The sequence below is a fragment of the Coturnix japonica genome, chromosome 8, assembly GCF_054131305.1.
Source record: "Coturnix japonica strain WE chromosome 8, WE-NBRP24, whole genome shotgun sequence".
Classification (NCBI taxonomy): domain Eukaryota; kingdom Metazoa; phylum Chordata; class Aves; order Galliformes; family Phasianidae; genus Coturnix; species Coturnix japonica.
In genome coordinates this window covers 3870485-3883017 of record NC_140670.1, presented here as the reverse complement: position 1 = coordinate 3883017, position 12533 = coordinate 3870485, and the positions used below count along the sequence as shown (strand labels likewise).

At 38.7% G+C, this 12533-nt stretch overlaps 1 protein-coding gene across 25 annotated transcripts in view; it reads left to right on the top strand.

Annotated features, from left to right (window-relative positions):
- The window catches only part of PCDH15 (protocadherin related 15), a 528749-nt gene that overhangs the window by 331104 nt on the left and 185112 nt on the right, over positions 1-12533 (top strand). For all 25 annotated transcript variants that reach the window (XM_085554985.1, XM_085554984.1, XM_085554986.1 and 22 more), the window contains 2 exons: positions 7987-8147; positions 11800-11955. In XM_085554985.1, the coding sequence (XP_085411111.1) occupies positions 7987-8147; positions 11800-11955 (317 nt within the window). The remainder of the gene's footprint in view (positions 1-7986; positions 8148-11799; positions 11956-12533) is intronic.

Here is a 12533-nt window from a genome sequence, read left to right as displayed (position 1 = left end):
GGAGACGTTTTTGAAGATGACTTCAAGAAAAGAAAGATTGATTTGTAGTGAAAAAAAAATCTTCTTTCTTCTTGCAGTCTCCTTGTTTTGCTTTGCCAGGTGCAGTGCAGAGTGTTGTCATGCATCCAGTAGAGGACTTATCAGACCATGGTCTCATCCAACAAAGACATTCCTGTAGTTCCATGTTGTAATGCTAAATGTAGAAAAAAAAAGCCTTCAATGTAATGTAGGGGCGCTTTTCAGTGGCAGCACTGACTGAAGGGGAGAACAGAGCATGTGTAGCAGAAAGCTTTGAAGTGTTGATGGAGGTGCTCAGCCGTCAGTGATGCGGTGGGCATGCACAGCAGTGTGCTGAGATGGTTATGGGAGAGAAATGAAACGCTCGAAACTGGTATGGCCGCTGTAGCAGGAGGTAGGATATGCACGTGTTTCTTTTTCCCATTTACCTTAGGTTGGTACTGTAATACCTGGGAGTAGTACTCTGGATTTTGCTCTGGGTAGAGTTCAGATTTGCTGGGGCCCAAGGTAACCTGATGTAATGGGAGGTATCCCTGCTTATGGCAGGGCTTGGAATTGGATGGGCTTTAAGGTTCCTTCCAGCCTGAAGGGTTCTGTGACTCCATGGCAGTACTGTGCAGTAATGCTTTGTTCAGAAGTAATGTGTACAGCCAAACGATAGACATACTTCTGTTGGAATTCATGAATTCTGTTGGAGAAATAATATATTGCTGTGTTAAAAATCTACAAACTTGAGTCAGTCCTTGGATACCAGCATGCTTTACCTACATAATTTAAGTTCCTCAGTACTAAGAGGCCTTCTGTCAGATGCACTCGAAGAAAGGGAATAGAAGATCAACATCAGCAGCCTCAGCATGGTGCCCTGTGGCGACCTTCCCCCTGAAAAACATTAAAGGAGGAGCAAGAGGACCCCCTCTGAACCAAGCAGCAATCCTGCTGCTGCAACCCCAAGCATTTAAAAAAAGAAGGGGAAAAAAAAAAAAAAGTTATTGAAAAAAGATTTCTGAACAACTTCTTTCATGTTTCCTTTTTTTAAAGCTTTCAGAATTCATTGTTTTCAAGTCTTTCCCATGACTGTGTGAGGAACGGTGGGACACTTGTTTTTGTCTGAAATGCTTCTTCGTTATCACAATTTTTCAATTTGCAGCCTTGAGCAAATGATGTATAATTTTACGTGAAATAAGCTTGCGAGTTGTAAGTATTGGGCCCAGCCCAACCTGGCTCCCCCAGTCCTCAGCACCATTTGTGACAGGGCAAGATCATTTCTACGGCCTATATTCTGTTTATCTCTGTCCCCGCTCCATCCTTTGGCTTGCTTTTCTCACCACAGCCCTCAGTGCTGCTGTATGACCCAAACTCTCCACTCTTTCCTCTTTTCTATGCCTTCTTCTGGATTTCCATTTCTCTTTCCAGGCTCACTGCTTGTATGTTCATCTCTTGTGCATTCTCTTAAAAGGGGGGCAAAAATAGGAAACATGTTGATATAGCTTAGCATAACTAGAAAGGCAAGTAATTATGTATTTGAATATTGAGTTATCCTTTGACCTTTTGCTTTACCTTTTACTTTTCATTCTTGTTATGATATTGTGTGAAGTGTAAATGCCGTGGCTCAGATGTTTCCAGGTCATATACGAGTCGTGAAGTAATGAGCATCTTTAGTGGCTTTATGGGGCTCTGGTCAGGTTGGTAGAGAAGACGGAAGGCATAGAAGAAGCAGTGTGATTCTTAATGTCCCACAGGACAGGCGTATGTATGATCTGAAGTAGCTGTGATCCCAGCACTGCTGCCTTATTTTTATGAGGAAGCATCTTCCATCACCTTGCTGCATCCTTTCAGCCTGAGGTAGGAGTTAGTGCTAGACCCAAGTCATTGTGCTGTCTAGGAAGAATTAAACCAAAACCATGGATCACCTTAGCCTGTTGTGTATCCAGATGGGTGCTCTGCGGTCACCTTTCCCTTGTCCTCAGTTTATTGCAGTTACTTGAGGTGGGAAATTGTAAGGTTTTAATGGGGTGACCAGGAGTAAAGCCTACAATCTGAATGGCCAAAATAATGGGCTGCTTTTAGCTTCACAATCACTGGCAGGCAGAGGGAAGAAGTACAGAGACAGAGAAATTTTATAATGCACATCTGTTCTGAAAAATACCTGTTGCATTACCTACTGAGTAATGATTGCTGAAGAGTCACCAAGTGGAGGAGCAACTACTGGGTATGTTGCAAATAAAACTGCTCCGGAGGACATTGTCAGCAGCCCTGAGAAGATGGAGATGGAACTTGCATACAGTAACTTTGCAGAATCTCTCGCCTCCTTAGGTCTCTCTGATTTGGGTAACAGAAGATGTAAGCAGGAAGAGAGTCGTTCAGCATTTGGTAGAATGGTTGAAGGTTTTTTGACCACTTGGTGTATCTCACAGTAGCTTTCCTAGCTTCGCTGAAGATCTCCATGTGGACACCAGTCCAAGCTGTGGTTCATTTTCACTTCTACCAAATCTAGACTTGCTCTCCACAGCAGCTGTCTCAGGAATTCCTCATTTCTGCAGGGCTTCTTAGTATTCTTCCTTGGTTGGTTTTATTTCTTTGTCAAATGCACTTAGTGTGGGGAAAAAAAACAAGACTGTTTTAGGAAGTAAAAGCGAGTCGTCTTCCATCTGTTGACTTTTCTTGGTGCTTGACCTTACTGTAGCTCGAAGAGTTGAGTATGTGTGTGTATATGCCTTTGAACTGATATCTTTCCTCATTTGTCTTTTCTCAACTGATTTCCTTTCCCATAAGTCAATAGGTATTATGTCGTGTTTCTTGTTTAATATACTTCTGCCTTTGTACAGTGCGTAGGATAGCTGACTCTTCCTTCAAGTCACTTCTTCCATATGGATAACATGCATAATTCTCCCAAGCTAAATATTGCAGGCTGAAAAATTCACAACTTTAGTTCCAGGCTATAGAAAAACATCCTGTTGTGGGTTTTTGTCGCTTTTTTTTGTTTTTTTTTTGTTATTTTTCTTAATGTAAATTCCTTAACATGTTATTGGACTTGTTATATAGACTTGATTAATATGCTGAAATGAAAAATATGTTCTGTGTGAACAGCAAAATGCTATTTTAGATTGTGTAACCTTTTCAAGCATCAATCAGTTGAAGTAGCTGCTAATGTAATTTGGTGATATCAGAGGTTAATCATTCTGTTGCAAAAGGTTTTATCTTTCTGTCAGCTTAAAAAATAACAAGTTTCAGACTGTTCTTGAAGGGAGGATAAATACATTTGGATGGTAGAAACCTCAGGCTGTTCTTCTGTCTCAGCTTCAGATGCTTCTTTTCAAGCTTCAGCCATGTAGCTTGCAAGCACTCAGTGTTTTTGCCTTTCTGTCTGTTTTCTGCACTTGAACGTAGTGGGAGGCCCTTCCAGTTTGGACCTTGTGGAAGGTTCTGTGCTTTTTATCTACAACGGTGATAAGATTTGTTTCGTTTATATTGATTGTATATTGTGTAAAACACAGCTTGCCTCTTCTGTCATTGTGCGATGCAACTATTGGTCAGTGAGTCTAATCATCTGGGATATGAAAATCCACAGTCCCACTTGTAGGCACAAAGTCAAATGCTGCACTGCTGCACCCATTTGGTAGAGGTGGTGTGGCAGCGGGATGTGTTTCACGTGCCTTGAGCTTGGAGGCTATGGAAATTGAAACCCTGATCCTGTGTCTCTATTACATCTTTTTCATCATCGCTTCAGGTAGGAGGAAGATGAAACAATTCTTGGAACAAAACTCGGAAGACCTTGGCCACAGGTTTGTGAAGGTGAAGTCATGTTGAACTCAAGGAAGTCTTCATGATTCTGTATTGCTTTTGGACTTTGGCAAAGGTTTTCATACTGGCTGTCAGAGTGTCCATCTAGACAAGTGCACACTGTGATGAGTGAGCAACTGGCTGCTGGGTCAAACTCAAGGGTAAAAATATATAGTAAATGGGGGTCCATCAAGCTGATGGTCAGTCACTAGTAAGGTTTGCAAGGCTCCATTCTGGGGTCACTTAAGTGTTTAATTTGTAAATTTGAATTAATTATCCTGCAAGTAAATAACCTCCTTTTTTGTTTGGTAGTGTTTGAATTTTGGAAACTGACACAAATGGAACTACTGAAAGCTAAGCTCTGCAGGTTTTATTCAGCTAGGTCCTATTTTCTGATTTATCTGCTGGCATGAGGCTTATTCCCAGGACAGACATAATTCACTGGCTCTTTATAAAAAGAGCTTTGCTGGAACATTCGAATACAGATATCCCAGATGTGTGTAAATCATTTAATAAGTAAGTTCTCTGCAAGCTCTAAGGGTCTGCTCTCTTAGAGTGTAAATGGAAAATTGTTTCATGACTTCTGCATCTGAGTCTCTTGTAACATCCTTCCCATGGAAGGGTCACCTTCTGCCAAGGCTGATGTGTGAAGACAGAACGCTTCACTGTTATTTCAGTCTAATGAAGCTTTTTAACTTTTTAGGATTCCTCAGAGAGGAATGGTGTGGTGTAAAACTATGGCCCTAATATTTGCAAGTGAAACAGCAGGGCATCATCAGTGTTATTTTTGTTGATTTCTTTTGTTACTGCCTGTCAAGTAATTCCCAACAAGTTTGGATGGCATTCATGAGTAATGTCGTTATTTCAGAAGAGTCGTATGACTCCCGAAAATAACATTGTTCTTTTTTTGGTAGATTGTTTGTTTCTGTGTTTGTTGTTGTGTTTTTGTTGTTGCTTTTAGCTAGCAACTCACTTGACTTTTATCCCTTGACACTAATTCCATTCTAATCCCTTGCCAATGTGGTTAATCATCCCACGTGACACATCAGTGATCATCCGGTGTCAATGGAGGTGAAGAAGCAGTCCAGCTCTGGTCTCCACACAAGATGAAAAGCTGTTCTAAATATTGCTACTCTTGTGCTCATGTGAAATCTTAACTTTCACATCAGTCTTTTCCTAATTAGCCAGCAAAAAAAGGAAAAAAGAAAGCCAGGAGAAAACACTAACTGTGGCTTCAGCCATCCTTATCAATGACCTCTACACAAGAGACTTGAAGGGCAGGGAATTGTACTGAAAGATACTGAACTTTTGTTTATCTGGAGTGTAAATGAGATAGGTGGAACAGGCATTTATATGGACCCCCTCCATCTTCAATGCGATATGCAGGATCCTTACTCTGGTGCTCTCCATAGACTTTGAACAACCATGCCCCAGGTAGAGTAAAATGGAAATTCCAATTTAGTTCCAGGAGAAGATGTGCTGTTTTTCTAACAAGGTAAAGACTTCATTTCATCTAGAGCATCATTCAGGCTTTTCACAGAATGATTATGAAAGCTATTGTGTTAGTGCATTGCAGATATTAAGAGATGTATTTGCTTTTGCACGTACAGTGAGTGTATGGACAGGTTGTCCATACAGTTGTCGCAGACTATGCATGTAATCAAATTCTTTGCTAGTAGTATAGCTCCCTGGCATTTTTAGACATGGACAGAGGCAGGATGTAAGAACTACAACACAAGGTAATTGAAGGAAAACTGACACAAAAAACACAGCAATGTTGGATCATACTTTATAGAAAAAACACTTTAAGAATGGGTTTAAAAAGACTTGCTGGCATGCTACTGTCTGTTGATGAGAGAGTATGAGTGCCTTATGAATACTTGAAGAAAGCCCAGTATGTTTTTAAGAACAAAAGAATTGCTGTATGAAAACCAAACAAGTGTTTTGTTAAATTGAGCAGATAGCTTTTCAGGAGGGCAACGGGGGGAGAGACAAAATTGAGTGCAGAATTGAAAGCAGCAAGGTCGGTTAAGTAGCAGTAGCTTACTAGAGACTATACAAAATTCATCATCGCATCAAGATTCTAAGTTGATTAAATATTAAAAAGAAATTATGTAATTGGAATAGCTTTTTTCAGCCATGTTAAACATTTGAGTCATTGTTTGATCTCTGTAGCCCTTCCTCAAAACTGAGTTTGAGAGAAGCTAGTTTTCTAGAAACTATACAAAGAAGGATGAAACCTCCTTGGTCTGGCAAGTAAATAGTGTAGAAGAGCTACCTACAAGGGCTGTTCCGAAAGTAATGCTCTCTATTATATTACGTTGACCCATGATATCATAGGTGAATGGTCATGGTATGGAAGTAGAGGTTGAACCTTCCCACCAGTATTCCATTTTGTTGCCACATAACTGATGTCAGTAGAGGAGTGGTCTGACAAAATGGTGTCTGATATGGAAGTGCATAAGAAGCAAATTTGTCGTTGAATTCCTCCATGCAGAAATAATGGCACCCACTGATGTTCATCAGTGCTTGCTTAACATTCAGAGACCGAACAGTGTGTGTGAGCACAGTATGGTGGTGGGTGGTATGTTTAGTGGTGGTGATAGCAGTGTGAAAGGCAAAGCATGTTCAAGAAGGCCAGGCACAACTGTCACACCATGAAATGAAGTGTATCTATCTTGATGAGTTGATCTGTGTGAACAGACTGATGGTGGTGACTGTGTTGAAATATAGTGCTTTGTGCTTTATAGTTGAGAATTTGCTCTATCAAATAGTGTTGCTATGCTTTTTGTGTCTGTTGCGGTTTACGTGGAAATAAAGAGAAGGCATTACTTTCTGGAGTGACCTACATACAAATGGTATTACTACTGTTTTACAACCTTTTCCTCTGTTTTGAATCTTTGCAGTCCAAAGATGTAGCCAGTACTCAGAGTTAAAATTTAGGTTGGAACATAAAGGCTGTAAGAAATAGAGGCACTCCAGCCATTGTGGTGGTAGTGGTATTTGTTATCTTGACTTTTTTTGGGGGAGAGAGGCTGTTATGGGGGCACCTTATATTCAGATGGTCTCTGGTTTTCACTGCTGACCTTTCTTTGCATCATCAATGAGGTATAATAATGAGTACAACATACAGACTGGTGGGTTTTATTGGCAATTGAAGGTAAATACTTAGAACCATTGCAGTGTTGGCAGTCAGCTTGTTTTTCATGGTGAAATTTGCTTTCTTTAAAAAACAATCTATGGAAATGATCACTGGAAATCTGTTTTCTACTTCATTTCCACTAGGATGGGGTAAAACTGTTCAGAACCTGTTGCACAAGAGGTCTCATCCTAAATCTGTTTTTCTCACATGGCTAACAGTATTTTTCTTCTGACTTGAAGACAATTCATGTTCTGAAGATGCTGATTTTTGGTGGTGTTCTTACTGTCATCTCTAAAACAGAAATTTCAAAATAACTGAGAAAACCTTACAGTTGTGTTCTCCTTAATAAAGCTGTAAAACAACGAGAAAACCAATAATTAATGTTACTGTTTATATAAACAGTGTGCTTGCCAATCTAAGACTCCTCAGTAGAACATTTGTGCTAGTCAGTAGGGCATGGCTTTTAGAAAGGAAGTTGGAATGTTTCACAGAGGAAGTTGTCTATGTGTGGGTGTCATGGATTCTGTGATCTGGCTTGGCAAGCTGTTGGGCAAGACTTCTAACTGACATGATGGGACAAGAGAACAGAAAAAGCACGTTACGTATGTTGAAAAGGTGTTTGGCATTAATTAGAATCTCATTGGTCTTATGAAGTTCTAGGAGAGCTTTCCGTAATTGTACCTTTTCTCCTCCTTGGTGTGTCACTATTGCTATGGAAAAGCACATCCCTTTGAGGTAAGATTGGGTAATGATTAATGAACAAAGAAAAAACTCATAATTTTAAATAGGTGTTTCTGGTGGATCACTTCTTCAACATAAGTTATTGTAATTTGTGTTTTCTTGTAGTACTGTATGCAAGAAATGTGTCAGAGGCAGTTTTTCGTTACAGATAATAAGGCTCAGGCTTAAATATCACTCAAGTCATAAAACAGAGCTTCCTAACTGAGGTTTCTGCTGTTTTTTAGGGTTGCTGTTGTTATCAAATTACATAAAAAATTGTTAATGCATACATAAAATTCTCCCCTGTATGCCTTTTGTTTTTGCAGGCACTATCCTGGTTGACAACATGCTGATCAAAGGGACAGCAGCAGGGCCGGACCCCACCATTGAGCTCACCTTAAAGGACAATGTCGATTACTGGGTGATCCTTGATCCCATCAGCCAGAGGTTGTACTTAAACAGCACTGGCCGAGTTCTGGACAGAGATGTAAGTTTGGGGCTGGAGGTTTGTTTTCTTTTCTCCCCGTGGACTTTATTTACTGAATCTGTGTGTACATACAGCATAATCGTGAATGTAAGAATTGCTGCAATGTAATAAGTTTTGTCCCAAGATGACTGCAAACAGAATTGATTCTTTGTTAGAACTCACTTAGGTGCATGGTGAAACTGGGTCATGAGCATGAGAATTACGTGCGGGAAAGACAAGAACAAATGACCGTGTATTGGCGGAAACAGATACAGAACCAAACTCCATTGCTTATTGAGTTAAGAGAATTTTTGCTATGCTGCTTTTGTCTGGGAGGTGGAGTGCTGCTCACTCCAGGTCCCTTTTGCACTTAGTAAAAGCCTGCTCTGGCTGTGTAAACTAGCTTATGAGGTGGGAGAAAAAGCAATGGAGCTATGTATACTATGATTCACTTCTGCTAGTTTAAGGGGGGGGGGGGGGGAGGCTGTTTGTGTATTTGTTTGTTTTGAAGGCAGCATTAAATTGGTGTGGTATGCTTTTTCCTATTAGCAGTAAATGAATGTTGTCAGGCCACATTTTATTTTCTTTCTAAAGATATCACATGAGAACTATTTTTGTTTGAGGGAAATGCTTTTTAAAAAAGCAGATTTTGTTTTTTTTTTACTGTTACGCTGCAGTGTATACTACAGTTCAGCAGAATCTGCAGGAAAAATTAACTCAAAAATGACTGTAATCAACATGGAAGGAGTAATTCAAAGATCATGTGAAGTTCTCCTTGGAGTGCTGCATCAGTTTGTTTTATATTAGCTTGATAATTAGTTTGTCTTATCCATTTATTCTGAAGTGTTCTCCAAAACGACATGCAAATGTATTGTCCTTTCCATTTTATTTTGTTTTTTGATGCTAATTGTGTGTAGTTGGGCTTAAATTAACTTTCATTCACAAACTGTTTTAATATGTGAAGTGAAGGTATGCAGCGCAAAACATGGCAGAATGGATGTGATTGGGCAAGGAAATCCCAGTGCGTCAAGTGTCAAACATGCAGCTGCCTTTGCATAAACACCAGCTTAGTAACAGTCTAGCTAAGCTCATAAATGTTGTGTATTACCATGAATAAAGACACCTTACAGTGTTGTTCTTTGTAAGATGTCGACTCAGATTACAAAGAGATGAATGACAACATATGTTTGTTTTACTTACTTAAAGGTAATATTGTTTTTCCATTTGTTTTTAAGGGATTGTTTCCTCAGTTTTACAGTGAACCAAAACTGAGAAAAGGCCAGTATCTGCAGAAAGAGGATTAAATACATTTTGATCCCTAGTACTGCAGTGCTGGTTAGAATTACTCGCGCTTGTTTAAATGTGTTAGAATAGGAAAAGGAAAAAATGTAATTTGGGATAACTGATATTTCGGGTGTGATCCCCAGCGTATCTAACTTCTGGGGTCTCAATCTCAGCTTAAGTTCTGTGTTAAAGAAGATGAAAGCAACCCATGAAAACTCAGCCCAATTATCTAAAGTTTGTGTCCAAATGTTGGAAGTAGAGATATATGAAACCATCAATAGCGTGTGCAGTTTTTGTCTTTCCTTTGCTTGTTTAACAAAAAAAAAAAAAAAAAAAAAAAAGCTGGATTTCTCATCACTCAAGTGAAAGTTACACGAATCCTAGTAGTTCCAATAGAATTTGGGTTTTATATTAATTCTTAAAATTCAAGCTTTGATTGTGGAGCAGAACTTGGAGTCTCGGTTGCAAATGGAGCATATGTGATTATATCCAGAATGTCTGGATTCTCTTCCTATTTTCCCTAATTTCCCAGCTTGTCATCTCTCTGCTGATCCAGATAACCTGGTCTCGTTTTTTTGTTGCTTTTTTTGTTTGTTTGTTTGGTTGGTTTTTGGGTTTTTTTTTATTACCTTCCTTGAAAGAAGTTTATTAGATCCCACTGATTGATTTTTCATCAAGAATGAATGTGTATTTTCCAAACAAAATCAGATAGACAGACAGTTTCAGACTTTTGTTCCCAAAGCTTGAAGTACTTAGGAAGAATGAATAGAGATGAATCAGAGCTGGAGAGGAAGTGAAGCTGCTGCAGTGTGTTAGAATAATTTGTTCCCAGTGTGATTAAATATGTATTTTGCTATTAGGTATTTATATTCATTGCTTCTAAATCATGAAATCAACCTGTGTTCATCTAAACATCTGACCTTATAGCTACGCACTGACCAAGCAGATATGACACATGAAAATAGCCCTACACTGATCATATACCTCAGCAGAAGCAAAAAAAAAAAAAAAAAAAAAGTGTGTTTTTTTTTTCAACATCTTTACCAGAAAGACTGAGTGATGGTTGCAAATACAGAACGTTGTAGATTTTCTTATTTACTGCTACGAACAGCTGTGGTTTCTGTAGGTGTTAGTAAAAGTAGCACATAACCTCAGTTGCATTTTAATTTTATTAAAATGGGCTAAAAATTCTGTTCTGGAAGCTTGCAAAGAATGCCAGCTTGAAAAATAGAAATGATAACACTCGAATCTTAATTCTCATGTTATTGACTATACTCAACATGTTACTACTTTAGTTAGAACTACCTTGTAATTGGCTGAAGGTTTTTAAAGAGAACGAGCTCCCAGATAAATGTTCATGCTGTACCTAATTGCTGTGAAAAATTGAGAGAGATGAGGGAAAAATAGATTTTCACGAAAGATCTCAGCAGCAACATAAACCCCCCCTTCTTTTCCCACTTCTACTGACTCTTTAAAAACTGATTAGTACTGCAGTCTAAAGGGTGAAGAAACCATATGGCTCTAAATCCATTGTAGTAAAACTGGAAAAAATCAGTCACTCAGAGAAATTGTAGCATTTAGAATGAGTGAAAGCGTAGTTATGCAGATATATAATTATGGGTATAATTGTGAGTCTCAGGATCTCAATACAAAAACCTGTTTGTGTTCATTGTGCTGTAGAGTACATAGGCATTTTTAAATTACGCTTTTGAGTTGTTTATTCTTTTGAAGGCTTTGAGGTTAATAAATACTGGGGTTTTTCATTTAGTCCTTTCCAGTGCGTTCTTGCTTTCTGCTGAGCATCAGATACTAAATCAAAAAGGAAGTTTTTTTATTTGAATATTCTGGCATTCACTGTAATAAATACAGAGGGCTTCGGATGGCCTTCGCTTAGATGTGACTAAGTTGCTTTTAAATTACTTGATAAATGCAAGTGGTTGAATGTTCAGTCTATTTCTGACTTGACCATTCAGTTCAAATATTAACCAATCAGAAGTTAAAATGTGTGATATTTGCTCGGTGTCTTTCAATTATCAAGTGGTTATTGAAATTTAGTTGATTATCGAATAACCTATTCCTTTCATTATATATAACCTGTAACCTTCTATTGGCAAGTTCAGCTGGCTGAGCTCAGTCTGTACAATATAGCTGTGAGATCTACGTGGAACAGCTGTGAGGTCTACATGGAACATTGCTAGCATGAGCATGAGCTGTAGTCAGGAGGCTTTTGGAGAAGTTTTCTGAGTCTAGAAATACATGGTGCAGCATCAAGCGTAACACAGACTGATGAGTGAAGGAGGACCTGAGCAGTATAAACATTGATGTAATATTTAACTTTAAATTTGGTTCGTATTTTGACTCTATTATCAACATGTATTTTCGATTACAGCCTCCAATGTCCATCCAGTCCATTGTGGTGCAAGTCCAGTGCGTTAACAAAAAGGTTGGCACCATAATCAACCATGAAGTACGGATTGTGGTGAGGGACAGGAATGATAACTCACCTCAGTTCCAGCAGCAGCGATACTATGTGGCAGTAAACGAGGTCAGAATTGATTCCTTTTCCTCTTTCTTTCTTTCCTTTTTTCTGTGTATTGCTTGTTTGTTGCAAGAAGCCAACTTAGTTGTTTCACGTCTCATTTGAAAACGCAATAAATGCAGTAGCATTTAAATCCCTTCATTTATGTCACTTTGGAGAAGCACAGCACAGCCAATATCCTTAAGGTTTTAGCGTGAAAACTACTATACGTGTTTCCTAAGAGTTACAGAGATCAGCATGCCTTTCACCAGAATTACACCAGAATGCTTACAATATATGGAACTAGAATCTGAAGCTGTGTCTCAGTGAGTCAAGCATTGGTTTATGTTAAATGTACAGAATATTCTGTGGCATTTTGCAGCTTTATCAAAATGACTGAAAGTAAAGCAAATTTATTTATGAAAAATAAGTGAAGAGCAAGTAGGTCAGACATTTTTATTAAGAACATGGTAGACTGGTAAAGTTCAGTTTACTGCTGTTTATTAAATGGTACCTGTGAATTGAGGTATTTTGCTCTTTTATGTCAATAGAGTAGAAATTTATGGATTGGACTCGTCCATATTATTTGAAGGCTTTTTCTTTTT